Source organism: Andrographis paniculata, unplaced genomic scaffold (genome assembly GCF_009805555.1).
Source record: "Andrographis paniculata isolate CXL003 unplaced genomic scaffold, ASM980555v1 Contig60END, whole genome shotgun sequence".
Classification (NCBI taxonomy): Eukaryota; Viridiplantae; Streptophyta; class Magnoliopsida; order Lamiales; family Acanthaceae; genus Andrographis; species Andrographis paniculata.
The window spans coordinates 613,844-640,142 of NW_026137596.1; the positions used below are offsets into that span (position 1 = coordinate 613,844).

Consider the following 26,299-nt stretch of genomic DNA (forward strand, 5'->3'; position numbering starts at 1 on the left):
TAGTTACTGTATAATATAAATAATGAAATTAATATTAAAATAATTAAATAGTCAAATTAAAATTTAAAAAAATCATAATTTATAAAAATTAAAATATAAATACATGTTTAATCCCTTTTTCATATAAGAAATTACATAAAGTGTGAGATAGACAAAAAAATAAAAATTGTGATATAATAATATGTAGGACAGAAATAATAAAATTACTCTTAATAGACACCTCCAACATATTTAATTAATTGTCTATCAAGCTCCAGGACATATTAAGATTAATTAGTCCCACCACGATGATAAACGAACTAAAAGAAAATAACAATAATAATAATAATAATAATAATAATAATAATAATAATAATAATAATAATAAATAAATAAATAAATAAATAAATAAAACATTTTAACATACAGTAGAAACAAGTAACAATAACGCCTGCAGTGATGGTCTGCATTTGTGAGTATTAAATATAACAAACAAAAATGATATGATGGTCCTAATTTGTGAAAAGTCCATATTACATTAATTGCCATTTAATTTGAAATCAAATTATCATATACATCACATGTGTATTTTATATATATACATATAAATAAATGAATTAAATATTGGTAATATAAATTAATTTATTCACCAATTATACGGAAGTACTATTTTCACCAATATGTATGATTTTTTTGGGTAAAATAATTACTGAATATAACATGTCGTAAGAAAATTTTCTATGTTTTTATAATATAAATCATTAGATAGTAAAAAAATGAAAAAAAAAATATAAAAAATCACCAAACTTGTACATTAGTATGATAAGAGTACAAGTAATGTTTAAAATTAACAAAACAAAACAAAAATAATATCTTTATATAAAAATATTCTTATTTCAACAAATAAAACATTGTTCTACAATAATTCTACAAAACAAATACTGTCAATATATCTGCTGCAAAATCCAAACTAACAGACACATGACATAAGTATAAAAGATAATAGAACAATGACCGTGAGATCATGCGTTTAAAACTGTCAGTTCGCCTAACGTGACTTTCCCGTCGGGCCTTATTTGTTAGGTATTAAGTTCGGCCGAGGGCTTACCCAGTGCACACTTTCGGGTAGCGGCTGCGGGTTCTACTGTTATCCAAAAAAAAGATGATAGAACAAATGCAAGCTAAGGCCAAGAAATTTAATTACATTAAATATCCTGTGAAGACTGGCAGCAATTTTCAATATTCAATATTGGAAGCAACAATACAAATTCATCCATTCAGGTGTAATAAAAAGTGGTACAAAAATAAATTAAAATGCAGTAATTAATTAGGGTTTACTGCCTGCATCTCATTTCATTATTGGTTTAATAATAATACTACTAGCTTGACCACAACCTTAAACACACACATACATATAAATATATATATATATATAGTTGTAATTTTCTCTATCAAATATATATATATATATAAATATGTGTGTGTCTGAAATTTAATTTGTTGAAGAAGTAGGTAAGCCAATAAACAACTCAGTGACCACTTCAGAACAACCTTCGTCAATGGCTTGCCTCAATCTCCCTTTTTCTTTTTCTTTCTCTTTCTGCTTTCCTACTTCTCCTTGTCTCATTTGCTTCAAACCAATCTGCACATATACATACAATCGCAATTCTCTGTATAAAAATATATTATTTTATCTCTAAAAGACATCGTATGCCCGAATCACTCTTCAAACTAAAGAATCAAATCAAGAAAACTAAACTAAACTCCCAAAAGAACACAAACCAGACATCATAGGACATAATTAGTTGGGAATAATGTAAGAATTCTCACAATGATTTTAAAGGGTTTACTAATTAGGATACTCCAAATACTATTTAAGCTTTTACTATTTTCAAAACTATTCCGAACTTGAAACTAACTACAAAACATATCTAAACACGGCCAATTATTTAAAAGCGGAATTTTGGTAACCGAGCTAACGAAATATGCTATTTTCTTCTTTTTTTTGGTATTGTAATAATTCGAAAGAAATGAAGGAAATGATGTGTGTTTGTATTAGTATACCTTTTGGCAGAGTCTTTCATTTTCTTCTAACAGATATCTCTCCTAAATGGAAGTTTTCGAAGAAATTACAACACCATAAGTAAGTAAATAAAAGCCATAGAGAATTCATTTTTGCAAAATCTTAACCCAACCTTTTCTTGTAATTTTTCGACCTCATGTTTGAACAGCTGATCCTGCCACAATCAAATATTATACATACACACATACATATGTATATATAATATGTCAATCTATTTAATCTTCATCCAATTTATTGAAAGTGAATCAGCATACCTTTCTTGATCTTATGTTCTTTAGGCTTATTTCGAGCTGGCTGTCGATTTCTTGAAGCTCTTCCAACGAACATAATCCAAGATTATGCCCTGATAACTTCCTAATTCACAAACACAAAAAAAAAAAAAAAAAAAAAAATAACCATATTGTTAGCCAATTCAACAAAATTATTACATAACTACTTATAACATCAAGAATTACCTATGGGAATTCTCCAGTATCTCTATTTTCTTCGCCATGAATGCTGTTTCGTTCTTTAACCTCTGTAAGAGAACTTGAACTAATACAAAATGGGCGGCGCAAAAAAAATAATGACAAAATTTACGCCTTTGGGGACATAATTGATTCATGTTTTTACCGAGATTTATTATGAACTACAACCATAGTGCAATTTTACAATGATCAAAACTTCTATACTCCGATCAAAAAAAATAAAATATCAAAATTTCTATAGGCTTTACCATCATTTCCAAATAAAGAGCCAAAGAATGAACGCACAATCGACGACAAGCTAATTATCATTTCAAAAGAAAAATTAAACTACTCATGTGTGTTTTTTGGGAATTTGGTTATAGAATTTGATTTGAATAATGGTTTGGATATAATATTTCGCGATAAAAATTAACATATTTTTATATAATCACGAGGGTTACATAATAAAAAAAAATATTGAAATCAAACCATTTCTTTTGCATTTAATTGAGTTCGATTTTCCAAAGGATCAAACCTGTATATGTTGTTCGACTTCTACGCTTTTGTTCTGATCTTTAGTGAGCTCCATGTATCTTCGTATCGACATTTGCATGCTAAACAATATCGTAGAAATAAATCAAATACAGGTAAACACACTGATGAAAAAAAGAAGCTTTTATGTTCATCAAAGCACAATAGAAATTAAAATTTAATGAAAATTAAATTATATACTTAGGATATTCATAAATTCAGTGCAATAGTTAAAACTATATATTTACCATTTTTCAATGGGATTTATAAATACAACAATGTATACTCAATTTCATTAAAATCCAAATCACTGTTTGAGTTTGTATAACTTGATAATTGCTCTTTTCATTGGGGGCAATAAATAAATTAGTAAATAATATTGTGCATTGTTACATAATTACCACTCAAAAATTTGAAAATTCAGCACCAATATACATTTCATCGAGTTCCAAATTAGACGATATATCAGCAAAACTCTAAATAGTAAATCTAATTTCTCACACTTCCCATCTCTTACTTGTTGCACAACCCTAATCGATATGAGAATGCCCATTACAAGCACAAAAAGAACACACACACACACAAATCTTACAAAGAAGATGCTTCTAGCAACTAGTTATTCATATATGAAAGAATTATATATATATGCATATGCACACATTAATTTTTTTAATTTTTATATCCTCTCAAGATATAAAATAAATAAAAAAAAAAACAACACACACACACAAAAAAAGAAAAAAAAAAAAAAGAAGAGGTAGTCTTGCTGTTTCCCCAATGCTTCTCAGAACAACACAAAGTAGAAAATAGACACAGTGAAATTATAGAGAAAAATAAAATAATTTGATCAATATCAGATCAATTAGATCCGTTTAAATATACACCAAAATCCAGAAATACATACATATATATGTGTATATATAATACTTACTTGGAAGTACTTGAAAATTCATAGAGTCGACCCTTTTGGGAGAAAATGATCAAAGCAACTTCAGCATCACAGAGCACTGAGAGCTCATAAGCCTTCTTCATAAGCCCACTTCTGCGTTTCGAAAATGTCACCTGTCTGCTCGATGCATTTTCTATTCTCTTCATTTGCACCTTCCCCCTCACCATTATTAATCAATTTATTTTCTTAATTACCAAACTTGGACTGCAGTACTACGACACCTACAATTACATAAAAAATCATTCTAAAATTAAGCTCCAAAAGTGACACCAAAAATTAAAATAAAAAGAATCAGAAAGAGAGAGAGACTTACTGTGTGAAGCTTAATTTTTGACAGAAAGGGGAAGAAGAAAGAAAGAAAGAAAGAAAGAAATTAAGAAAGAAAAGGGCTTGTAGAAAATATGTGTATGGACCCCCTCCTCCCTCCCTCAAAACCCTAGTGAAATTTCTTGCCAAAAAATTCAAGAACTGCCACCACAATTATACCCTATAGGTTTTAGGATTCTTTTAGGGGAAAAGAGGGATTGAATTTGAAATGAGAGCACCCCACCTAAGAAATTAAATTAAACCTCAAGAAAAAAAAAAAAAAAAGGGAAATTTTTTTCAAAATTGTCATTCAAGATTGATTATATGAGAGGGCAGGAGGATTGGATTATGGTACGATGTTAATTAGGAGGGTAGCTTTAGCTAGACTGTGAGTGGGATTCTGAAAAGGGAATAGCATATATCAAGAAACAGTTTATTCTAAAATTGAAGATTTAAAAAGAGGAAGGATACAATTCTTTCTTCATATATCTTCGATATCTTCTTCTTCGACTAGAATCTGAAAGCAGCAATATCTTTATTTTCAGACCACAGAATCCAAAACATTTCCGTATTCGTTATGTATCTGTTATTCTCAATCAATCAGCCCTCACCCACAAAAAAGGCAATGCCCAAGAAAGACTATAACCCAGAGAGAGAGAGAAAGAAAGAGGGGGATGAGAGAGAAAGGGGGGCCGGGGTCATTATAATTATTATCTTCTTCTTTTAGCAAATGAAGGGTAAGAACAGGAAACACTTGATGCTACAACTATTTTAGAAATTCAGGAAAATCATATCCCCAACAAAAGCAACCAAACGCCACCTTAAACAACAACTTATTTGATTTAATCATTTTTTTTAGATAATTATTTTACAGAGTTCATATCAAACACAGATCAAGCCTGTCTGTCTGCACCTTTTTAAAAATGATAGGATTTTTAAGGCTACTGTAGATCTAGAAAAATATTTTATACACTGTAGATGCAAGATTATAATATACTAAGTAATAATAATAATAATAATAATAATGAAAAATGGGAAAATCAATGTATTATGTTTACTCTTGTAGACTCCCGGGAGCCAGACTCCCGCTGCTTCGGATCCACAGAGTCAACGGTACACTTGTTTTTGGATTTCGGGTCCCGGGCCTTTCCAAGAGTTGAACCTCTCGAGCTTGCTTTATGGTCTATAAACATCATCGTACTACCAACCAATCACGTAGTGACAGCACAGCAGCTGATAAAAACGTTGTACAACTCGACCAATTGAATGCCCTCCGCAAATTTATTGCTATTTATTTGGCTCCACATGAAATAGTAGTAACTATATCCATTACCTTTCTTTATTTCTCCACCCGTCCCACGTAATTAATTTATTCCTATTTTTTATTTTCATCTGTTCTACATAATTTATTCTTTTTATAAAAAAAAATATTAATTATACACTTTAATCGTATTTTAAAATTTAAAATTTAATTTTTTTTAATTTTAATTAAATTATTTAATTATCTTAATCTTAATCTCTAATTATTTTTACTAATACATTTTTTAATTACTTATTAATTATATTTTACTTAAATTCTCGTATCTACAGTAATACATCCATATTACATTGGACAGAAGGAGTATTTTTTTTAAAAAAAATTATTTTTATAAAAGTATATTATTTGTAATAAAATGTTATTATATAAATACCTATTTAAAATTAAAACTTCAAAAAAAAAAAAAAAACTCCAATAAACACATAGTCAATTTTTTGTCGTTATTATTATTATTGGTGTTCTTATTATTAAAAGTAGTAGGGTGAGTTTGATTGCATCTTCCAGTATGCAAACTATAATAAAATATATATATTATAGTTATTTAAAAAGTTATTTTTTCATTCATTTAAAACAATTCAAAATAGATTTTTTTTTCTTTTCTTTTATTACTTATTTATCCTCTTTTATAATTATTTAGTAACAAATTTTTCAATAAAATTGTCTAAAATATTTTCAAATTTCAGGCAATTTAGTTGCAAATTGGAAAATGTAACCGAAAATTTAATGTATAGTTAAGTAATAAATATTAACTGATTGTAAATTAAAATGTGATGTCATATACATCTGATTGAGATAAAATCAAAAATTATTTTAATTTTTTAAAAGCAATATTTCAATCATGTATATATTGAATATAAATGTCAATTTTTAGAATTTAAAAATTATATGATAATATATATAATTAACATAAATTAATTTATAAAATATGTATGTATTTTATTTCAAATAAAAAAAAAAAAATTACTATTCAGTCTGATTATTTTTTTTAGATAACCTTATCTTTGTATCAGAAGGCCTCGTATATGATTTATATATCTTTAAATTTAATTTTTTAAGTAAATGATTATCTAAAATAGTATCAAAGTCAAAATATTTTATGTGGTTTTTGTTTATAGGAGAGGGAATAGGTAAGGTGAGAATCACCTTATTATTATTATTATTATTATTATTATTATTATTATTATTATTATTATTTTTATTATTATTATTATCTCATAATTACCTATCACATTATCTAAATATTGATCGAACTAGACAAGGACCACTTATCCTATGACATATATGTACCGAAGCCTATAACTTTCAATTGAATCGGACAACTTGGCGTTAAATAATATTGAGGATTGATTTATTCCACACCAAAATATAAAATAATAATAATAATAATAATAATAATAATAATAATAAAATAATTTTTAAAATTTGTATCATTAATCGGACAAGTAATTTACATCCATCCATCACGTGTTAATTATTTCAAATTTATAGTCGACTTGTATGCAACTGCACAAATAATTTATTTTATCAATTAAGATATATATATATATATATATTATTGTACTACTTGTTAACATAAAGCCCACGTTTCACTTGAAAGTTTGTACCTTTGCATTTGAGTAGAAATGGAAATAAATACAAAACAATAAATTGTTGATATCATACTTTAAAAATAAATAAATAAATAAATTATAATAATAGCATTATTGAATAATACAAATGGAAATAAGCCTTTGATGAATTTATATATTTCAATTGAGCATTATCCAAGAAAGATTCAATTGGAACTAAACACGTGCATTCATTTAATTGTAGGGTTTACATATGTATATATATATATATATATATATTGTTTAAATATTTTAAAAATAAAATAATTGTTGGACATAGTATTATAAAAAAATAGTACATCAAATAATAGAACACACACATACAAATCCTTTAATTGGTTATCATCCAATATTATGATTCATTTATCATTATTGTTGTTGTCCTTAATAAAAAGTAATGATATGTTAGAGAAGCAAATATGGAACAGCTTCGTCACAATCAATAATGATAAATTAAATTAAATATTATACGAATAACTAATTAGCAAAGGTCGAAATATTCAAGATATGCATTTAATTAGCACAAAACTATATGTTGAAATAAAACATACCACGTTGACATCATCTAAACCTTAAAAATAATAATAATAATAATAAAATTGATAATTTCAAATTGACGATATAAACAAATATAATTGTGATCGCAATGTAAAATGTTCAAAATTTGCCAAACACCTTTTTAGTCTAACTTATCACTTAGTATTTACCCAATATGTATTTCATCGAAGCTGTGGCTGTGAGTTCCCACTTAAAAAATAAAAAAATAAAAAACTATACCACACTACTCAATGAGACAATTAATGAAATTAGGTGAGAAATTTGGACCATAGAAAGCAAATTAAAAGCCAACCCAAGGCTCCAAATTTTAGGGTTTAATTAATTAAATTTGTAGGTTGTAATTAATTAATTAATTAAGGTTGTACAATGCCCCCATGGCCAGCAGCTGCTGCAAAATAACCCATCCATTTCCTAACCTATATAACAAATTAACTAAGGAGCCATTATTGAACCTCGTACTACCTTCGACACGCTAATTCCTAAGATAGCAAGTACGGCCATTAGATGTCAATAGAGATCAACGGACGAGATTAGTTTTATAAAAATAAAATTTTTTGATTCTATCAATAATATTAATTGTGATATTAAATTGATTAATCCTAATTACAAATATGAAAATTATGTGATTATACAAATCATTTTCCATTTGGTACGTGCGAATCATTTCACACGCACACGCACACACAACACAATTGTCTCAAAATAATCCAATCCAAAAAATAATAATAATAATAATAAATTATGCAACGCTATAAATTGAATTGAAGACGAACCTGATATATTTTAAAATATAGTGAATGAAGAATTTTGAAAATAAATTTAAAATATTTTTAAATATTATTAAAAGTTAATCTTGAAATGTGTGTATATATATATTATTTAATAAATATTAATATGTTATGATTGGGCCGACGGAGGCCCATAGAATAGAGATAATATTATTGTACAAATTGCACTATAGTTTTGGACAATGTAGGCCCATAAAAAAGAACAGACATTCAAAACGACAGAGCAGGCCCCGTATGTATATAAACAGTCGCTCAGAAAATGACAGCTAAGCAATGACACGTGTCGAAATCACGTTGATCCTGATCTTTACCCCCACCCCACCAACACCGAGTGATGGAGGGACCACGCGCCTGCCTCGAACGTAGCAATCGATTCGTAATGGGGTCGAGATTTTACGGTGGGCCCCACATTCCAAAATAAAATAAATTTATTCATGCAAATTTTAGCCTTTTCCTCTGGAAGCGGTGGACCACAATTTATGAGATGGGGTCCACCTGCCACGTGCTTACCCTCGGGTCACGTGCACTCGGTTTATGACGCCGCCAGCTTTCTCCATATTTATCTGCAATTGAAGTAGGTGCAATTTTTTTGAAAAGAAAAGAAAAAAATAATTGTTCCGTCACAAAATCAAATTTTTTTATTTACAAATCCATGGTCGAGTCAATGAACACGATAACCAAAACGCAGTCAGATTAAAAAACACAGGCAGAAAAATTGAAAATTTGTGAGGAATTGGAAGATTTTCCCCAAAATCACTAATCCTAACCTAAAACCCTAATCTAATTTCAGCGCTCTGCTCGCCGGGATTGGGATTGGGCGACGGGTTTTGGTCGTGATCCCCTGCGGGAGAGCCCACCATAAACTGGTGCTCCGTCTTCTTATAAATCTCCAGCGAAAACTCGCTCACCATCCGAGTTGTACCTGCCGCTCCAGGGATTGTACTGGAGCTGGGTGCAGCCATTGTGGCTGTGCCGTGCTTTTCGACTTTCCCGCCGCCGGAAACGACGGCGGTTGGGGCCACGCTTGCGTTGCTGAAATTGATGAAATTGGATATCGGCTGGCCGGAGATATTGTACACCGGTGCCGCGGCGGCCGGAATAGCCCAGAACTGCGGCTGGCTTGACGCCCCACCGCCGGCGGCTGCGCCGGTTGGGGGGATCATGAGGAGGGTACCGCTGGGAAATACCGGAACCACCCCTTGGGGTGCGATCGGCGCGACAGGGGCAAAAGTGGAAGATTCTTTCACGTCGCAGAAGTCGCTGCTGGATGCCCGCCGCCGCCGCTTCCGCGGCCCCTCCTCCGACGACGCCGTCGGGATTTTCAGCGTTCCGTTAACGGAGACGGCGATGGCGGGGACGGTTCCGGAGCCGGTGGCCTCGATTATAGCAGGTTCGGCCCGCTCGAGTAGCCAGCGGATCGTCTCGCCGTCGGATTTGTGCCCTAATTCGCGCGTCAATTGAAAAATACGAGCGGCGCAGGCCGCCGGCATCCTAATCCTCCGGCCGCGGCCCTCCACCTTGGTGTGGCGATCCTTGGTGGACCTCTTCGAGGGTGGCGCGGCGACCGCCAACGCCCGTCTGGCGTCGGGATTTGGCTCCGACAATTCCTCCTTGAGAAGCGGCGGCGAGCCGACGGGGGCGATCGCGTCTTCATTGGAGAGAAGGGGATCGGCGGCGTCGGAATCATCCCGGCGGGATTGGGATTGGGATTGAGATTGGGGGTTGAGAATGGCGTTGGAGGAAGCCATGTGGATAATTTTGTTGGAGAAAGAAGCTCAGGACCCCACAGTTTTTATGGAACGAGTTGTGAATGTGATGATGTGCGTGAAAGAGGGGCCCTCCAACAAAACCCCATATACTCTGGGGATCAACGGTGGACCTGCTCGCTTACGCGGTGGGGCCTCACGATGTCGACACGTGGATCCCGTCCTTACCACGCTATGGGCCCCGATTTTTTTACGGGTTTGGGCTAGGCCCACTTTGACCTATATATTGATATATTGGATATCTTTAAAACATTTTTAAGGCCCAGACCGGCCGCGTTGACAAGCCCAATCTACCAACATAACCCATTAAGTCTACGAGTCCAGTTTAATTCTATAGCCTGGTCCATTACATAAAATAAAAATAAAAATAAAAAAACATATAAAAAATAATACTCCATCCATCCACAAATTAATGTCTAACTTTCTTATTTTATTTTCTAAATATAAATTTTATATTTTTACTTTCAAATTATTTATTAATTTTAATATCTACCATACAATTAACAACAAATTTGTTAATTTATAACAAATAATAATAATAATAATAATAATAAACACCTAAATAATTGTACAAAGTATATTTTAGGAGGACGGAGGAGGAAGTAATAAACTTTTCGTCGCTCTCTAACCCTAATGCGCCACCTGTACCAGTACGTAATAAACTTTTCACTGTCTTGAAACCTATGCATGCTACCTGTCCCAAAATAAAAGATTATCTTTGTATTCGTCACTTTAACAAGCTCCCCCTTAACTAACAGTCGACAATACACGCGGATACGCCGAAATGTATGAAAAAACAAAATCAAACTAAGAACACAAAGAAAAAAACAAAAAAAGAAGAATCTGACAACCCAAAAATGAAAATTCAATGATCACCACCATTGATGAACAACAACGCCCATCTCCCTAAGCCCCGAAAACAACGTGTAACACTGATCGTAAGAATAATTAAAGCGATTGATCCTCTGGCCGGAGCAGCACTTAACATATCGATCAAAATGGCACTCCATGAACAACTCATCGACCAAACAGATGGCGCCACGTCGCACCATATCCTCAATAAGCTTAATCTCCGTCCCCTCCACGTCCATCTTCACCACCACAAAGTCCTCCGCCGCCGGCCGGACCACCGTCTTCAGCCAATCCACGAAATCGAACGCCGCCACCCTCTCCACCGCCGACACCCCGTCGCGCTCCTCCCCGGCCCCCTCGATCCGCCCGAACGGCCGCATCCGCCACACCTTCTTCCCCACCACGATCGGCTTGCTCCCGAACACCACCGTCTCGTTCCTTATCCAAGCCGCGTACGGCAGCAGCGCCACCCCTTCTTTCGATCTGTACTCGCCGTGGAACCTTCTGTCCGCCTCCACGGCGTAGATTTCGAAGCTCCGGTTCTGCTTCGGGTACTGCTTCTCGAACCAGGACCCGATGCTGGACTCGTAGTCCCGCGCGCCGACGTCGATGTAGATCAGCCGATTTTTTCGCCGCAGATCCGACATTGTCGGAAGGTATTTGATGTTCTTTTCTTGCTTGCCTAATCCTTCCCACACTTCCGTCGGCTCCTCGGCGATCAGCGGCTCCAGGTCGCCGATTAGACGCCGCTTGTACTCCGGCACGGCGCATCCCGCCGCCGGCCGTCGGTGTAAATTGGGATTACGATGATTCCATGCTGCGATGGAATAGAATTTGCCGAGAATCATGGAGAGGGAGGTTAGTACGAGGAATATAATGATCGTGACGTAGACGATGAGTTTGAGTGACGTCGTCGGCGGCGAATTCGGCCTCCTCGGATTCATGTCTGAAAGGAGGAGTCTGAAGCTGCAGCTGTATGGGGGAGAGAGAGAGAGGGAGAGAGGAGGGTTTTTAGTTTCAATATAATATTGGTGTCTGTGTGAAGAGTTTAAATGGACAATAAAAGCAGCACATTGGGACATTATTATTATTATTTGAACCGACCGCCATTGATGTAGCCAACGTCTGTCTACTTTTCTTGCAGATTACCTAATTTGATCGATCGGTGCCGTGCCATGTCTGGAACTGGGTCTGGAACAAAGTGTGGACTTCAGAAATGGACCTTGAGTTGAGTAATTTGTTTTCAAACATAAATAATTGCATAGGTATTGTTGAGCTAAGAATTTCAAAATTATGTTTTCAGCCCAAAATGGGGAAGAGAATGGGTGGCCCGACAGAATTTTGAACTGAAAATCATCGGAATTGGTTGGTCACTTCCTTGTTTGAAAAGCTCATCCGACTAAGAATTTTTTGGTCCGTTGATTGTGAAGGAATCGACTGAAATACAGTTGCAGCAACAATTTTGAGAAAAATCTGGATCATCATTTTATGGTTTCAGTTGTCTTTACTTCAATTTTTAGCTTTATTACGTCCTGTGTTTAGAGTCCAAATTATATTTATCCTTGAAATTTCACACATCTAACATGTATATTTATTAAAATTAAGCATATTTGTTTTAAAGTAAATTCAGTCAGTCAGGAACGGAATAATCTAGAAAACAAATAGCTATGACAGCCCTGGACAATGTCGAGCAAAGGACATGTTTGGCAAGCCTCCTCCACAGACCGGTTCATCCACCTTCTACACACCTCCTCCGCCACCGGTCCAACCTTATGCTGTAATTCCGCCGCCGCTAGTGGCCCGACCAAATTCAGCCTCGTCGCCGCTGATACAATGTCTCTCGTCGTTATGAAGATGTACGCTCTCTGACTGGTCTCAGTGTCGAACCCAAGTAGTCCGCAAACAAGCCCAAAGATCGGCGCGTGGTGGAACGACGCGCCGCCGCTGCTCAAAGCTGCACTTCTCATCCTCCCGAGAGATGGAGCTTCCGAGAAGACGGAAGCGGCTACTCTCATGAGCGCCGATCCTTGAGACATTGACGCATTGCGCGCGACTTTGTTTGTCATCATGGCGTTCAGCAAGTTGTCTAGTTTACGCCAAGTTTGCTCATCGGGAGACATGGATGCCGCGTGCACGAAAGGAAGAAGTAGGCTTCCCGTGTTCTCGATTACTTGGATTATGTATGTCTCGAGATCCTCCGGTGGAACCACGCGAACCTGCACAGCGGCCTCTAGGCCATACGAATGGGCGAAGCCGCCGGTGGGGAGGATAGAGTCTAATAGTTGCCATAAACTCCATAGCTCGGGACCGCCGGATGATGGCGAATCGGAGCCGTTGCTATTGTCTTTTTCTGCATTATCCATTCAAAGAAATAGCGGCTGCCAATTTCAACCGTTACATTAAAAATTAATAATAGGTGAATTCAGGTCAAATTTCGAATGCATTCAAGAGAAAGACTTAGAACCATCGTAGTGACTGTTGTTCCATATAGTAATAATAATAATAAATAGATAAATAAATTTCTAGCCCAAATTACTCTTACCAAATGAAATCTTAGGTCAAAAGCTAAAGCAAAGTTGAGAGGTAAGCATACAAATAAACAGATGCTAAAAATTTTGGTTTAAGGAATCTGGATCAGAAATTTGTCTGGAATCTATTCCAAAGGACATCAAGGCAATGCATAAAAAGGGTCTAAACTAAAGGGATTTTCGATTATGCCCTAAATGAGGTTATTTGAAAAATCCATCTCTAAAATTAGGATCTTCAAATTCTTGGAATAAGTATGTAAGAAGCATATAGATCAGGCGGAACTGTTAGAACAGAGATTGAATCCATGTTTGGTAATTAAACCCAAGTGTTCAAGAGCTTGAGAGAAAAGTAGTAAGACTTACCTTGAATTTTGGCGAAAGAAAAAAGATGCTCTCGAACAATTTCTGAAGGATTATCGGTTCCAACAAGAATATCACAATCAGAAGGTTAGGTTTAGGGAAGAAATGATGTTGGAAGATGTTTACAGTCGCTGCGAAATTTCTTCGATTGGGGTTTGGAGAGTCAATAAATGATTTTGACAATATACCCATTTAAATAAGATTTCGTGGGCCTCGGGACTTTCAAGCCAATCTGTGTTTTACCTGCCTACAATGTGTTCGATGAAATGCCTGTGAAGAGTTTCGTCATTTCAGATCACTCAACATTTTTTCAAAGATTCATTACCACTTCACTGACAAACGATAAGGATTCACAGGTAACAAATAAATTTGAACGACAAATGACAATCATTCATACTTTCTCGTCGCACATTGCTTAGAGTTCTACAGTCTTCTGATTCAGGGCAGTGTATCTCCACCGTTCCTTCTCCACAAAATCGGCATCCAGAAACTGTGCTATGAACGCCCAAAGCCTGTAAACGTCTTCAAAATCAGCCAAGAAAGTGAGTGCAGCAGTGACCACTGCGATTCCCTGATCAGCCTTCCTGCCTTTGATTCTTCTACACTCATCCTCCTTGACGATGTTTCTCTCCAGGGTTCTCTGCTTCTCCTCCTCGGACTTCTCCGGGAACCATATGTGGTGCAGAAATCCATGGCTGAGAGATATGTTACTCCGGTCGGCGAGTTTCTGGACCACGGCAGGCTCGACCTTTTCCCCTTTCCAATCGTAGATGTTGAATGCCAATGCCGGACCACGCTGGAAGCTCACCCTCGGCCCGTAGATCTTCACCACCGGAAAATCGTCCAATCTGTTGGGATGCTGAAGCTTCATCAGTGCAGCGATCAGCCAATTGATCAGGTACCTTCCTCTGCTGTTCACAAGCAGGAGTCCTAACGAGTCCACATGATCTAAGCATCTGCATTCGATAATTGAGCCTGGATTGTCGTTGATCTTGCTCCTGTCTTGGATTGTAACAATTTGTTTGTCGAATTTGGCTTGGTCTGAATCGCCTGTTGAGCTGGATTGCTGATTTCGATCAATTTGTTCGATCTGAAGTCTGGCTATCTGCTCCATTTCTGTATCGGTCCCTGACGAATCTTCATGAAAATTGATCGAATTCTTTGCAGGTGTAGTAATGGATACAATGCCGGCGCTTTCTGAGGATTCGAGGATCGGAACGACGGACTTCTTGACGAAAAGGCATCCGAATCCTGTCGGGTTATCCCCGAAAACCTTGTAGAATGAGCAGATTAGGAAGTCGGGGCGGAGAAGGGAGAGGCCGAAGCTGGCCATGTCTTTCGGCCCCAATGAGCAGGCGTCGAGCAGGACGTGCCAGCCGTGTTCCTGCGCCAATGCCATCCATTGGTAGGAGTAGCTGGCGCCGGTGGTCCGGGACTGGAGAGGGAAAACGAACAGGCCCCGGTGGCTCTTCTTGTGTTTCTTGCGGACAATCATTTGTCTGAGTTTGGGCGAGTGGATTCTCAGGCGTGGCCATTTGAATTCGGCCGACATTAATGTAGCTCCTCTCTTTTCAGACACGTTGATCATGGCGTCCACCGCCTCGCCGCGGTGGTCGTAGACTGTAAGAAGCTTGCGGCTGGATTGGAAGGGGTAGGATTCGGCGACGAGTTTGAAAGCCGAGGATCTGTTGGCGGTGAACACCATGGAGTATTCGGATTGGGAGATGTTGAGGAATTTCATGATTCTTGTCTTGATTGCAGATTCGAGGTCGGATCCTTCTCCTCCGTGGAGCAGCTGAGCCTTAAGACTGACGGACTTGAAGTTGACGCCGAACAGCGGGAAATCCGTCTGATGGTGCTGCAATGGCGATGGCGATGGCGGGGAAATCTGGGAGTGGGAGAAGAGGCCGACGCCGATGTAGTCGAGGCTGACGTGGCTGGAGAGGGAGAGGTGGGGGAATTCGCGGGCGCGGATTTGATCGACGGGGGCGGTGTCGGAGTATTTGGGGTAGGCATTGATGAATTGGAGGAAGGATTGTTGCAGAGAAGGGATTGATTCGTGGTTAGTGAAGGAGGAGGTGTTGGGGAAGAGGGAGGAGGCGGTTGTGGATGCGAAGTCGTGGCGGCAGGCGGAGGAGGTGCTCCGGCGGCCGGCGGCGGGGGGGTCGGTGGGTTTAAGGGTTGGGGATGATGCAGAGCAGCAGGGTGAAAGCCATGACTGAGCTGCCTCCTTCTTCATGTCTTTGTTTGATTTCTCCGATGTTTTTGGAGCTCAGAAAAAATTCGTCGATTAAATTGGGGATGAAGCTTAAGCATTAAGACAGACAGGGAGTGTCAGAAAAAGGGTAAGGGTGGGGGGGTTTGAATTGAATTAGAGCAGTTCCAAATGATTGCTTTGAATTGGAGTGGGGTGGTCTTTCTTGTCTCCTCCGCCATTAAAGCTTCCTTTTTATTTTATTTTATGTGATTTTTTTATTTTGCTCAAAGTTGACTTGGTATTCATTCCTATATAAAAGTACTGTTTACTTTTAATATACTAGTATATGAAAGAAATAATAAGATGGAATGAGGAGAGTCCGTGATATTCAGACAGAATTGAACAAATATTATCTCCAAGGAAGAGGGTAAAAGGAAAGGTTCTATGCTTTTGGCAACATGAGAGGAGAGTTATTCCTAAATGTTTGGAATTTGAGTCTTCCATTTAGAGATAATAAAAATTAAATTTAAAATAATATTTGTATAATACTTTAAATGAAATATAATTTTTTTTTTTTATAGTATATCAGAAAAAAAAAAAAAAAAAAGTAATCTTAGTAAATACATATATGGCGCCTTAAAGAAACAGGGCATTGAGGTTGGTGGAGGAGGATTTTAAGGGAAAAAAAAAAAGCAAAAGTGCTTTAGGAAAAGCTAAAGTTGGTTAATGATGATGCAGATTTTCAGGCACAAGCTTTTGAGTTTTGACGATAGATATTCAACCAAGTGAAATGTGTGTTTTTATTTATTGGTGATATGTAGTGAAATCTGCAGTATTTACTAGTCAAATTATAAATTTAATTAAGATGGTTTGTTAATAATAATATTATTATGTTTATGTCCTTTTCCCTATGGGGTTGCCTGCCATTTGTGTGTTGGGTCAGAAATTAATTTCAGGACCATTTCTTCTTCTGTGTTTACACAGTTTGATAGCGACCGTAACGCATGTATTGAGGTTTGACAAGCTAACTCACATTGTTCCAAACTTGCAATATACTAACAACAACAACAACAATAATTATAGTAATAATTAAAATGATATGATATGACAGTTGGTCTCAAAGTTGAGACAATTTCAATCTTACAAGAGATAATTAAATAAAATAAAATGATGGCGGCTATTTGTGTACAAATAAGAAATGTTATAGTACGACGCTTGAATATAAATAGGTAGCACATAAAACATCCGACAAAAATACAAATTCTGTGTTAATATATAATATAAAGACATTATATAAACTAACATGAAAATAATTAATATAACAGTTAAACTCAATATTTTATACTGAAGTGCTTCACATGATTTAGATTAATACAGCCCTCTATTTTTTATTTAGTAATTAGACATCATATTGATTTGCATTATGATAGATGGCCTACTACATAACTTAGTCAAACATTTCACATTACACAAATTAGGAATCCCTACTACTTTCCTACATCGATTTTATTGATCAGCTAGTCTGTTGGATATTTATTTCATATCTTGTTAGAATCATATAACAACCATAGATAAGAAACAACACATAAAGAAGCATAAATCCAATACAAGGGCAAAAAAGTTTACTAAACACACAGTATATTTACTCCTTAAGTAACCAATAACAACCGATCTCGGTTTTGGGGGCCTCTAAATCGAATGGAGTACATTTAACGTCCAAGATACTTCTTTTAATTTAGTATCCATTATGATCACATTACACGAAGGTACACTCGAATGCTCTAGCACCCGACCAAGCTCATCGAATGGCAGCAGACGCGGAAGAATGAGAAAAGAAATCAAAACTTACGGTCTCGCTCATGCCTCTTGATGTAATAAGAAACTTGTACACTCGAAGGGAAAACACAGGATAGACTGGGGATTACGTCGAACATGATAGGCTTCTCTTTTATTTGGCCGTTGGCTCGGCCGACCACTTCCATACTTTAACTTGACCAGACCCATCACCAGTGAAAAACAATCCTCCGGGACCAATCTGTATGGCACGGACTTCTTTCTTCGAAAGGATCTTTCCTCTCTCCGAAAATCTAGAACAACAAAAAAGAGAATGTGCAAGAGAATTAGAAATTGAAAGAAGCTGAAATTACGGAGAGGGAAGAATCGGAGGCGTACGATGGCAAATCATAGGCTCGTATGCAGTTGTCGTTGGACGAGCACAGAAGCACGGGTTTGGCGTCTGAATCGTGCATCCCGCATAAAGTAAGTATACCCTGCAGTGAAGTCGTATGCGAAAATATTATCATCTGAAGCATAACCGGGTAGTGCCATCGCATTGGATTGGTGGATTAATGAAAATGAGAAACATACGTAGTCTTCAGTGTGTGTATATGTCACCTCCAGGTTACCCGTCTCGGTTGCAGCCCAAACCTACAAGCATGAGGAATAATGGAACGCCGAATCAAAACATGTTGCAGCGATGTTTCAAGAATTTATCGAAGCATGGTGCATCACTTTTAACAGCTACAGACCTTTACGGTTTTGTCCAATGAAGCTGAGATAAGGAACTGATCCCAACACAAAACTGACATCACAACATCCGTATGCCCTGATAAAGTTTGTAGACACTGCAAATTTTCCAGGCTCCACACCTAGAACATGTAGCACAAACATGAATACAACAATATTAAATGAAATACAGCAAGCCTATGGCACTTCGACTAGTCTGGGAATAATTAGACAAATCGGATCTTTAACATGAACATGTTTGTAGCGCAAAGCTTACTTTTATGGAGTGGTCCATGGAACCAGAGTACATTCTGTTACCACCAACTACTAGTGTCACCACAGCAAGAGTATGACCCTTGAGTGATGCAGCTGGTTCGAAGATGTTGGCAGCAACGTTGAACTTCCATGCCAATATTGTTCCATCCTGAAATATAAATAGCATAGAAAAAATAAAGAAATTGCTTGAAGAAAAAAAAAATAATTAAATTTTCTATTATATTGGAAATATACTTTGTAGTCCTGATGTTAAAAAATGTATGCATGCGCATTTGATTATCAAAATGAAAACTATGAAACACACAAAACAAAGAAAAAGTTGTGGGGAACAGTTTGAGTGCACTTCACAACATAGAGCAAATACCTGTGTGCCGGCAAATAGTAATTCATTGCCAACAACAAGAGAATATACTTGTCCAACAGGTCCATTTAAATTGAGCTCGGCAGATGTCTGAATGTTCCATGCCTAGTATGAGTAGACAAAGAGGAAAAAGGGAAGAAAAAGAAGGATTACTGAGTGTAAACATTGAAGAAAGTTTACAAAGAGATCTATAGAAACTGAAAAGTATAGCATTTGCACATACAGATAACAGGATTAAGCTAAAATTTAAGAAAACCCAAATTAAAGTGGATCACCCAAAGATCACTTTTGGGCAGCTACAATGAAGATGTGGTTTCATGATCGCAACAAAGAAAAGATTCACTAATCCCTTATTAGTCAGATACCTCAAATTGACAGTCATAAATGACTTCAGCTTTGCAGTACATTATAGCAGCAGACTGATCCAGAAATTCAATTAATACTTCAAGCTTTTGAAACTTGCTTTGACAAGGGGTAGGAAGCACATGGATGCTACTCTAATGACAGTCAATGTTTCTCTAAGGTGGTTACTCAAATGAAAGATCTGGAACAGGATAGTCCCATGGAACCCTATATTGTAAAGGTGTATTTCATGGTGAAATATATGAAGCCATATATTCCATTCCATGTGGTAGTTACACCTTGCCAGATATTCAGCTATTCTCTTCAATTAATTCCTTTAACTGTTTGCATTGAATTGCTTGCAACTGAGTTTTGATATCTGAAATGTAACAAAATCATTGTTCGACCATCCGTTGCAACAAGTTCATAATTGTCTTAAGGCTAGAGAATTATGTATAATGCAGGTACAAGAGCGCCGCTGGTCGCTTCATTTAATGTCCACAACCATCTCCATTTATTGATTGTGACCAATCTTCCGTTGTCATAACCACTTCATAATTGTTCTCAACTAAATTACGTTATGTCAGACAAGTGGTATCTTTCATCTTCCATCACAAGCGCTCCATACTTGCATTATGTTATACTTGGCATGTAAATAGTTCAATGTCCTCTCGTCGCCACAATAACCTATAAAATACACATTTGCAAAAACACATATTCTAACAATCACTTTACAGTCTCTTCATATTCATTTGCTTGTGTTGCTCTTATGCACATTTGCCCACCACATGTTGCTAATGTTGCCTAGACTAAGAGAGTGATTCTACTTCATCTACTGCATTGTTTCAACTTATGCAATAAGAACTCGCCCATCTCAATCGACACATAAGGCACTTCGCAACCATGGTGGCTGCAAGCTAATGGAGAAGAAATGGCAGCTTGGCATTTAAGAATTCGTTCCCTTATGAGAGGGGAAAGATCTTGCTCTTGACATTGGCCCTAATGATAAGGTTGATCGTGTTAAGGAATGTTGGGTTTTCTGAGCTACGACCAAGTGAAAGGTCAGTTTTACCACAACACTCTCTAGTGGCTATGATGGCTTCTATGTGCTTGCTGTTACTATTATTATTTGTTCCCTTTCTCACTGTTACATGCAACTAGCCTTCTCATAAGATATCAAAACTATCTCGTCATGGTGGGCTTCAAGATGAGATCTCCATGGAGTAAAATTCAGGGTATGTTGCTCATAGGGAGTCTTGGTTAGTTGGTTGGTCTATAGACTCCATCATTCTTTGTATGGCTTATAGTAGTCTGTGTGTATGTTTGGCCCATTTACCATTGTTATCTAACAATTTAGGATGCTTCACACTCCCTCTAATCATTTTATCAGTTATAGACACGGCTCAAGAGGCAAGTATGTCTATATTTATGTTGGAAACATCATTCTCATCGGCAATCATAATGAAGAAATTCATCGGTCAAAGCAACATTTATCTCACCACATATAATACTTTGATTTGAGTCTGCTTCGATATTTCCTAGGCATTCAGGTAACTCAATCCTAGAGCGGTCTTGTTATCTCCCAATGCAATTATACTCTCAATCCTATGGGCAATGTTGTTATGTACCTTAGATGCATTCCTAACAAAGATTCTTTTCCTTAACAAGATCATAAAGTCTACGTTAAATAGAAGCAAGCTAGGTTAGCTATTTCTATAATAGATATTCCACAACTTTATTTTTAAGAGGCAACATGACTATATTAAAGAAAGAAACAAAGGATTTATTATTTTTTTTTTTCAAGTGTTAGAGTTGAATAAGCCATGGCCACAGGAACATATGAATAAGAAGAATTGCGATTTTGCAAACTATGTGTATAATACTCATTTGTGATGGTAACCACATTATACATTTCTTCCAATATGGTTTCATAAGCATACAAAATAAATTGAGATCAACTATCATTTTGTTTAATAAAAGATAAGTGACTTCACTACACAATACATATGAGCAACTTTAGAACATTTTCATTACGCTAGTTAAAAATATTCGTATTGATTATGTTTGTCACTAAATTGGTGCTTATGATCATATATTTTGTAATGTCTAGGAAAATAATGGCTTGAAAACATCTTGTGACTATGTAGTTACTTATAAGAGATTGATTGCAATATCAGGTTAACAGATTAGCTCAATTTTGTCGAAATTTTATTCTCCTCTAGGTTTTCCAACTCTATTTAATATAAAAACATCCTTCTCTTAACTCCTCATCGCTGCCATTTTAGATAAAAGACGAAGGCTCTGTTTACTTTGAGATATATACATATATGTATTCAGTTTCACTACTGTGCAACATAAGTATTCCCTATAATTAAATACTAAATTTCCAAACAAAACGTAACACCCTATCACTATTTTACTTAAAACCCAAATCACAAACACAAAGTAAACACAGTCAAAAGATATAATGAAAACTACCTGGATTTTTAATTTCACACTGGATTTTTAATTTCGCATGCGCGGAAATTGGAAAGAATATTAATATAGAACACTTTTTCATGTCTCTAACATTCAGTCATATCTAGCGGTTCCTATTTTAGTTAAAAGTATTTTGGTCACTTCAAATTCTAACTATGATTAACTATGTTTCTGATTCTTCCACTGTTAATAGAGTGGTATTCGACTAAGTTAAATACCAAAAGACAGTCTTCTCTATCTCCAAACTAAGGTGTAATATTTAATTTTCTGTTTCCAGAGTCCAAAGAATGACCATAATATTTATACGAGAAAGTGGATTCTCACTTTGGAGGTTCGATGTATTTATGTCATTCCCCACCCCAAACATATACACAAAAAGAAAATTAATGACACTATAAAATAGTTAACCACGACAAGGCAAAGACGCTATTTAGTACATAAATCTCATACTCACCTTGACAAGATTAGTTAAACCCACAAATACCCATGGACCTTCACTTAACATGCATCCAACTGACCCTCCTGTATTGATTAGTCCTGCAAGCTGTTAAAAGCCCCAAAACCATTGAGTAAGTTCAATTATAAATCATATACTATATAAATTATACAGACTTCCTGATACATAGTAGCAAGAGAGAAGTTTGCGAATGACGAAAACACTCATTCTTGTATTACCACTTGTGCACTGTATCAAACTTTTCAAAAAGAAATGATCAAGTGCTTATCTACTTGTAAATAGAATTCAGGTAAAAGCAAAAAGTGTAACACTAACCAAAAAATAAATTAAATACTTAATCCAGTAACATTTAAAATTACACTAATACCAAAATAACATTTAAAAATGAGTTAAAAACAAGGATTAAGTTTTTCACAACAAGGATTAAGGGCGATCCTTGGAAATTATCTTCTATTAAGTTTTTTCACAAGGAATAAAAATATTTTGTAACAAAATGAGTTATGGAATCAAATTTACTTTTTTTTTTCCTTTTTTTCATACATGAACAATTAACTTCTAATTATCATTATATATTCGCAAAATGTTAACTACTACTACTACTGACTTAGCTAGAAGTAATATACAAATTTTTTTGCAAACAAGAGGCATTGGCTGGATATAGTGAGTTGTAAGGGTAACCATTTTCATATATTTTGCCAGGATTAAGGGCGTTCCTTGGGAATTATATAACTTGATTTAGTTTTAAGCAATTACTCCCAAAATTTAAAGATATCTGATAGTTGAAACGTTAGTCATTCAATAATAGTATATATTCATACAATCCACTGGATGGGTAATATGGCAGTGAAATCCCCTCCCCCCCCCCCCCCTTCTCCCTCTCTCTTTATATATATATACTACATACAATATACATATACATATATTATATATCTGTGTGTGCAGAAAGATAAAAAAAAGGAAACAACCTGACCAGATTGGCAATCCCAAACTCTAACAGTCTCATCCTGACTTCCTGTGTAAAGCTTATCAGTCCCAGAGGGCAAGACGATCCCTGTAACAACCTAATAGCAAGTTTTTCTATTAATATGTTACTAAGACAACATTATAGTCAAAATGCAATTTATGCTTAAAGTAATATAATGCAACATATTTTTCCAACCTTTACTGAACAAAGATTCATACCCCAACAAAGTAAAAAAAGAATTAGATATTACCAAAACTAGCTAGTTAACTCTACACTCCTCAACGCCAAAGTCAAGAAAAAATAAAGGATACATTTGCATTCAATTAATCACTAGTCTTGAATCCAAACACCCAAAATCAACAACATAAAAATTATAACTCGATCTAGTGATATGATACAAACTGTAAAGTCTTCGGCCTGGTAGAACAGAAAATCAAATATCATATGAATCTAATCATTTACCAACCCCAAAATCAGCTAGATTATAAATATCAGCTAAATTAGACTCTGTAAGTATTCGACAGTGTAGAACAGAAAACCAGATATCATATGAATCTAATAATTCACTAACCTCAGAATCAGCTAAATTATAAATATCAAATTCAGTACATCAATATATACATTAAAACTACCAATTCACAAACATCAAATGATTAAAAAAAGAAAGAAAGAAAGAAAAAGCCACCTGTTGATGTCCCTCGAGCGGTGCCAACAGCGAAAAGCAACCTCCCGTAGACCACTGATGCAAGTATTTGCAATTATCCCCAAATTTACAGTTCGATTGTAGCCAATGATTACACAATTTCTCAATCTTCTTGACATAACTCCTACTGGTACTCCCAGACTGCGCCGATTGCCCCCTTTCCCATGAATGATTATTAGTATTATTACTAAAATTATAACTCCTCCTCAATCCGCCGCCGCCTCCACGATGATTCTCCTCCGCACCGAACCCCTGATGCGGCCTCTTTCCATTGGCCGCAGTCGGTAATTCGCTGTGCAAGAAAGGGCAAGGGAATCTTGTGCACTTCCCTTGCCTCCAATGGAAACACACCTTCTGCTGCTTATTATTACTGTTGTTGCTGTTGTCGGCCGAAGACGACGGCCCCAGCCTGTGGAAAACCCGCCTTCCCCCATCCATATCCATTATCGATTGCGCAACAAAAATCGGAGCTTTATTATTGGGTTGCCGCAAAATTACGCGTTACTGCGACACAATCATGTGATGTCGGGGCTACCGCGACTGAATATGGCAGGATCTGGAAGAAAAGGAACGGGGGGTAAGATCAGAATCAGGGGTTTTGGGTATTTAGGGATTTGAGGCTTTCCTGACGCAAGCAGTAGGCAAGTTTGGTGCTCAGTTCTCGAACCCGTATTCGGGAGACGACGTATTTCTTTTTTATTTTACTTTTATATTTACTGTTTTTCTTTTTTTCCCACGCGGATTGGATAGATATAATAATATCAAAAAATATTAGTAACAATTACTTAACAAAAATAAAAATATCTAAATACTATGAATAGAGTAAAGAAGAAAGTATTGTTTTTTTTTTTTTTTTTTTCATTTTTTTATTTTTTTATTTTTTTTTATGACATAGGAACCGCAGTAGCGCATTGGGTAAACCCCCAACCGAACCTAATACCCTGCAAATTAAGTTGGACGGGAAAGTTACACTAAGTTATTCATTTGTTCAACTTCAAAGTATCTTTTTATGAGTAAACTTTGAACTTATGACCTTCACGATTGAATTCTTATCCCATGCACAATCCTTAGGGACCAATTTTATTCTTTGTTAGTTAACAGGAATATCAATATTCTTTGTTTAAAAAGAAGCTAATAAGCCGGCAGAGGAGGTTCCGAATGAAAAATTATTTGATAATATTTGTTTTTATTTTCAATAGGCAGCTCATCATGAATGGATCGGACAATTTATAATTTCAATTAATACAATATATATTATATTAATAATTAAATTTGATACTATATAATATATATAATAATTAAATTTAATACTATATAAATTTATTATTCTAATTAATTATAGTGAACACAGTATGTATATTCAACGTAATGTTGGATGCTTAGGTTGGAAATCAATGGGAATTACAATATGTGTTGGATAATTATTATGCATTATCAACTTATATATTGTATATTTATATAATACTAATATTATAAATAAGTTGTATGTTAACATCATTGACATAATGTATAAATTTATATCATAAATTGTTTATTGTTATACTCCATAAAATAGTTAAGTACATACAATAGAAAATGCAAAACAAAGTATAAAAATGGAAATATGACGTCATTTCTTTTAAATTAAAATTTTAAAAAATAAAATAAAATAAAAGTTCAAGTAAATAATATAAATTCTTTTTGTCATATTCGCTGGTCATTTTTTTTTTTTTTTATTGCTGGGATGATCTATCAAAAATTAGAAAATAGGTTCATTAATATCCATTATTCTAAATATAGTGAATGCAAACATTGAAATAGAATAAGTTTGATTGTGCTAGTTTGAAATCCTAGTACAAAAACAAACATAATTTATTCTAACATTTCTATAAAATAAATTTTCATATACTTACATTGTTGATTAAGCAAGACTTTATCGCATCATTTATGATTGCTTCAATGGGCT

The 26,299-nt window shown here is 35.5% G+C and overlaps 6 protein-coding genes across 8 annotated transcripts; all 6 read right to left on the bottom strand.

Annotated features, from left to right (window-relative positions):
- Nucleotides 1-1,203: 1,203 nt before the first annotated feature.
- Nucleotides 1,204-5,018, bottom strand: LOC127260117 (MADS-box protein AGL42-like). Of its 3 annotated transcripts, XM_051287794.1 has the most exons (9): nucleotides 4,906-5,018; nucleotides 4,302-4,811; nucleotides 3,971-4,209; nucleotides 3,044-3,122; nucleotides 2,518-2,579; nucleotides 2,317-2,416; nucleotides 2,175-2,216; nucleotides 2,044-2,085; nucleotides 1,204-1,621 (listed from the first exon to the last, which is right to left on the bottom strand). In XM_051287794.1, the coding sequence occupies exons 3-9, from the start codon at nucleotides 4,153-4,155 to the stop codon at nucleotides 1,472-1,474; spliced, it is 660 nt and encodes a 219-aa protein (XP_051143751.1). In that variant the 5' UTR covers nucleotides 4,156-4,209; nucleotides 4,302-4,811; nucleotides 4,906-5,018; the 3' UTR covers nucleotides 1,204-1,471. The 3 variants fall into 3 exon arrangements, with proteins under 3 accessions (XP_051143751.1, XP_051143752.1, XP_051143753.1); XM_051287795.1 differs by lacking the exon at nucleotides 2,044-2,085 and having other exon boundaries at nucleotides 4,302-5,010; XM_051287796.1 differs by lacking the exons at nucleotides 2,044-2,085; nucleotides 2,175-2,216 and having other exon boundaries at nucleotides 4,302-5,012.
- Nucleotides 5,019-9,180: 4,162 nt separating this feature from the next.
- LOC127259228 (transcription factor TCP19-like) lies at nucleotides 9,181-10,336 on the bottom strand. Its single transcript, XM_051286404.1, has one exon. It carries the CDS (start codon nucleotides 10,311-10,313, stop codon nucleotides 9,333-9,335), a length of 981 nt encoding a protein of 326 aa, XP_051142361.1. The 5' UTR covers nucleotides 10,314-10,336; the 3' UTR covers nucleotides 9,181-9,332.
- Nucleotides 10,337-10,921: 585 nt separating this feature from the next.
- LOC127259719 (uncharacterized) lies at nucleotides 10,922-12,280 on the bottom strand. Its single transcript, XM_051287269.1, has one exon. It carries the CDS (start codon nucleotides 12,263-12,265, stop codon nucleotides 11,204-11,206), a length of 1,062 nt encoding a protein of 353 aa, XP_051143226.1. The 5' UTR covers nucleotides 12,266-12,280; the 3' UTR covers nucleotides 10,922-11,203.
- Nucleotides 12,281-12,669: 389 nt separating this feature from the next.
- LOC127259720 (urease accessory protein F) lies at nucleotides 12,670-14,248 on the bottom strand. Its single transcript, XM_051287270.1, has 2 exons — nucleotides 14,075-14,248; nucleotides 12,670-13,561 (listed from the first exon to the last, which is right to left on the bottom strand). The coding sequence occupies exon 2, from the start codon at nucleotides 13,544-13,546 to the stop codon at nucleotides 12,818-12,820; it is 729 nt and encodes a 242-aa protein (XP_051143227.1). The 5' UTR covers nucleotides 13,547-13,561; nucleotides 14,075-14,248; the 3' UTR covers nucleotides 12,670-12,817.
- Nucleotides 14,249-14,269: 21 nt separating this feature from the next.
- LOC127259718 (uncharacterized) lies at nucleotides 14,270-16,548 on the bottom strand. The gene has a single exon (XM_051287268.1). It carries the CDS (start codon nucleotides 16,308-16,310, stop codon nucleotides 14,487-14,489), a length of 1,824 nt encoding a protein of 607 aa, XP_051143225.1. The 5' UTR covers nucleotides 16,311-16,548; the 3' UTR covers nucleotides 14,270-14,486.
- Nucleotides 16,549-17,838: 1,290 nt separating this feature from the next.
- On the bottom strand, nucleotides 17,839-25,032 carry LOC127259924 (zinc finger CCCH domain-containing protein 48-like). Its single transcript, XM_051287543.1, has 9 exons — nucleotides 24,337-25,032; nucleotides 23,653-23,748; nucleotides 22,685-22,774; nucleotides 19,414-19,515; nucleotides 19,051-19,197; nucleotides 18,797-18,916; nucleotides 18,636-18,695; nucleotides 18,441-18,538; nucleotides 17,839-18,355 (listed from the first exon to the last, which is right to left on the bottom strand). The coding sequence occupies exons 1-9, from the start codon at nucleotides 24,796-24,798 to the stop codon at nucleotides 18,217-18,219; spliced, it is 1,314 nt and encodes a 437-aa protein (XP_051143500.1). The 5' UTR covers nucleotides 24,799-25,032; the 3' UTR covers nucleotides 17,839-18,216.
- Between the last annotated feature and the right edge of the window lie 1,267 nt (nucleotides 25,033-26,299).

Excerpts from the sequence above, each read along its gene's own strand:
- LOC127260117 (XM_051287794.1), bottom strand. The coding sequence starts at position 4,155 with ATGGTGAGGGGGAAGGTGCAAATGAAGAGAATAGAAAATGCATCGAGC. Across the intron at positions 2,417-2,517 it reads ATACTGGAGAATTCCCATAG|GAAGTTATCAGGGCATAATC; the intron begins GTAATTCTTGAT and ends TTTGTGAATTAG. Across the intron at positions 2,086-2,174 it reads TCGAAAAATTACAAGAAAAG|GAGAGATATCTGTTAGAAGA; the intron begins GTTGGGTTAAGA and ends ACTTCCATTTAG.
- LOC127259228 (XM_051286404.1), bottom strand. The coding sequence starts at position 10,313 with ATGGCTTCCTCCAACGCCATTCTCAACCCCCAATCTCAATCCCAATCC.
- LOC127259719 (XM_051287269.1), bottom strand. The coding sequence starts at position 12,265 with ATGTCCCAATGTGCTGCTTTTATTGTCCATTTAAACTCTTCACACAGA.
- LOC127259720 (XM_051287270.1), bottom strand. The coding sequence starts at position 13,546 with ATGGATAATGCAGAAAAAGACAATAGCAACGGCTCCGATTCGCCATCA.
- LOC127259718 (XM_051287268.1), bottom strand. The coding sequence starts at position 16,310 with ATGAAGAAGGAGGCAGCTCAGTCATGGCTTTCACCCTGCTGCTCTGCA.
- LOC127259924 (XM_051287543.1), bottom strand. The coding sequence starts at position 24,798 with ATGGATATGGATGGGGGAAGGCGGGTTTTCCACAGGCTGGGGCCGTCG. Across the intron at positions 19,516-22,684 it reads GTTTAACTAATCTTGTCAAG|GCATGGAACATTCAGACATC; the intron begins GTGAGTATGAGA and ends TACTCATACTAG. Across the intron at positions 18,917-19,050 it reads CCATGGACCACTCCATAAAA|GTGTGGAGCCTGGAAAATTT; the intron begins GTAAGCTTTGCG and ends TACATGTTCTAG.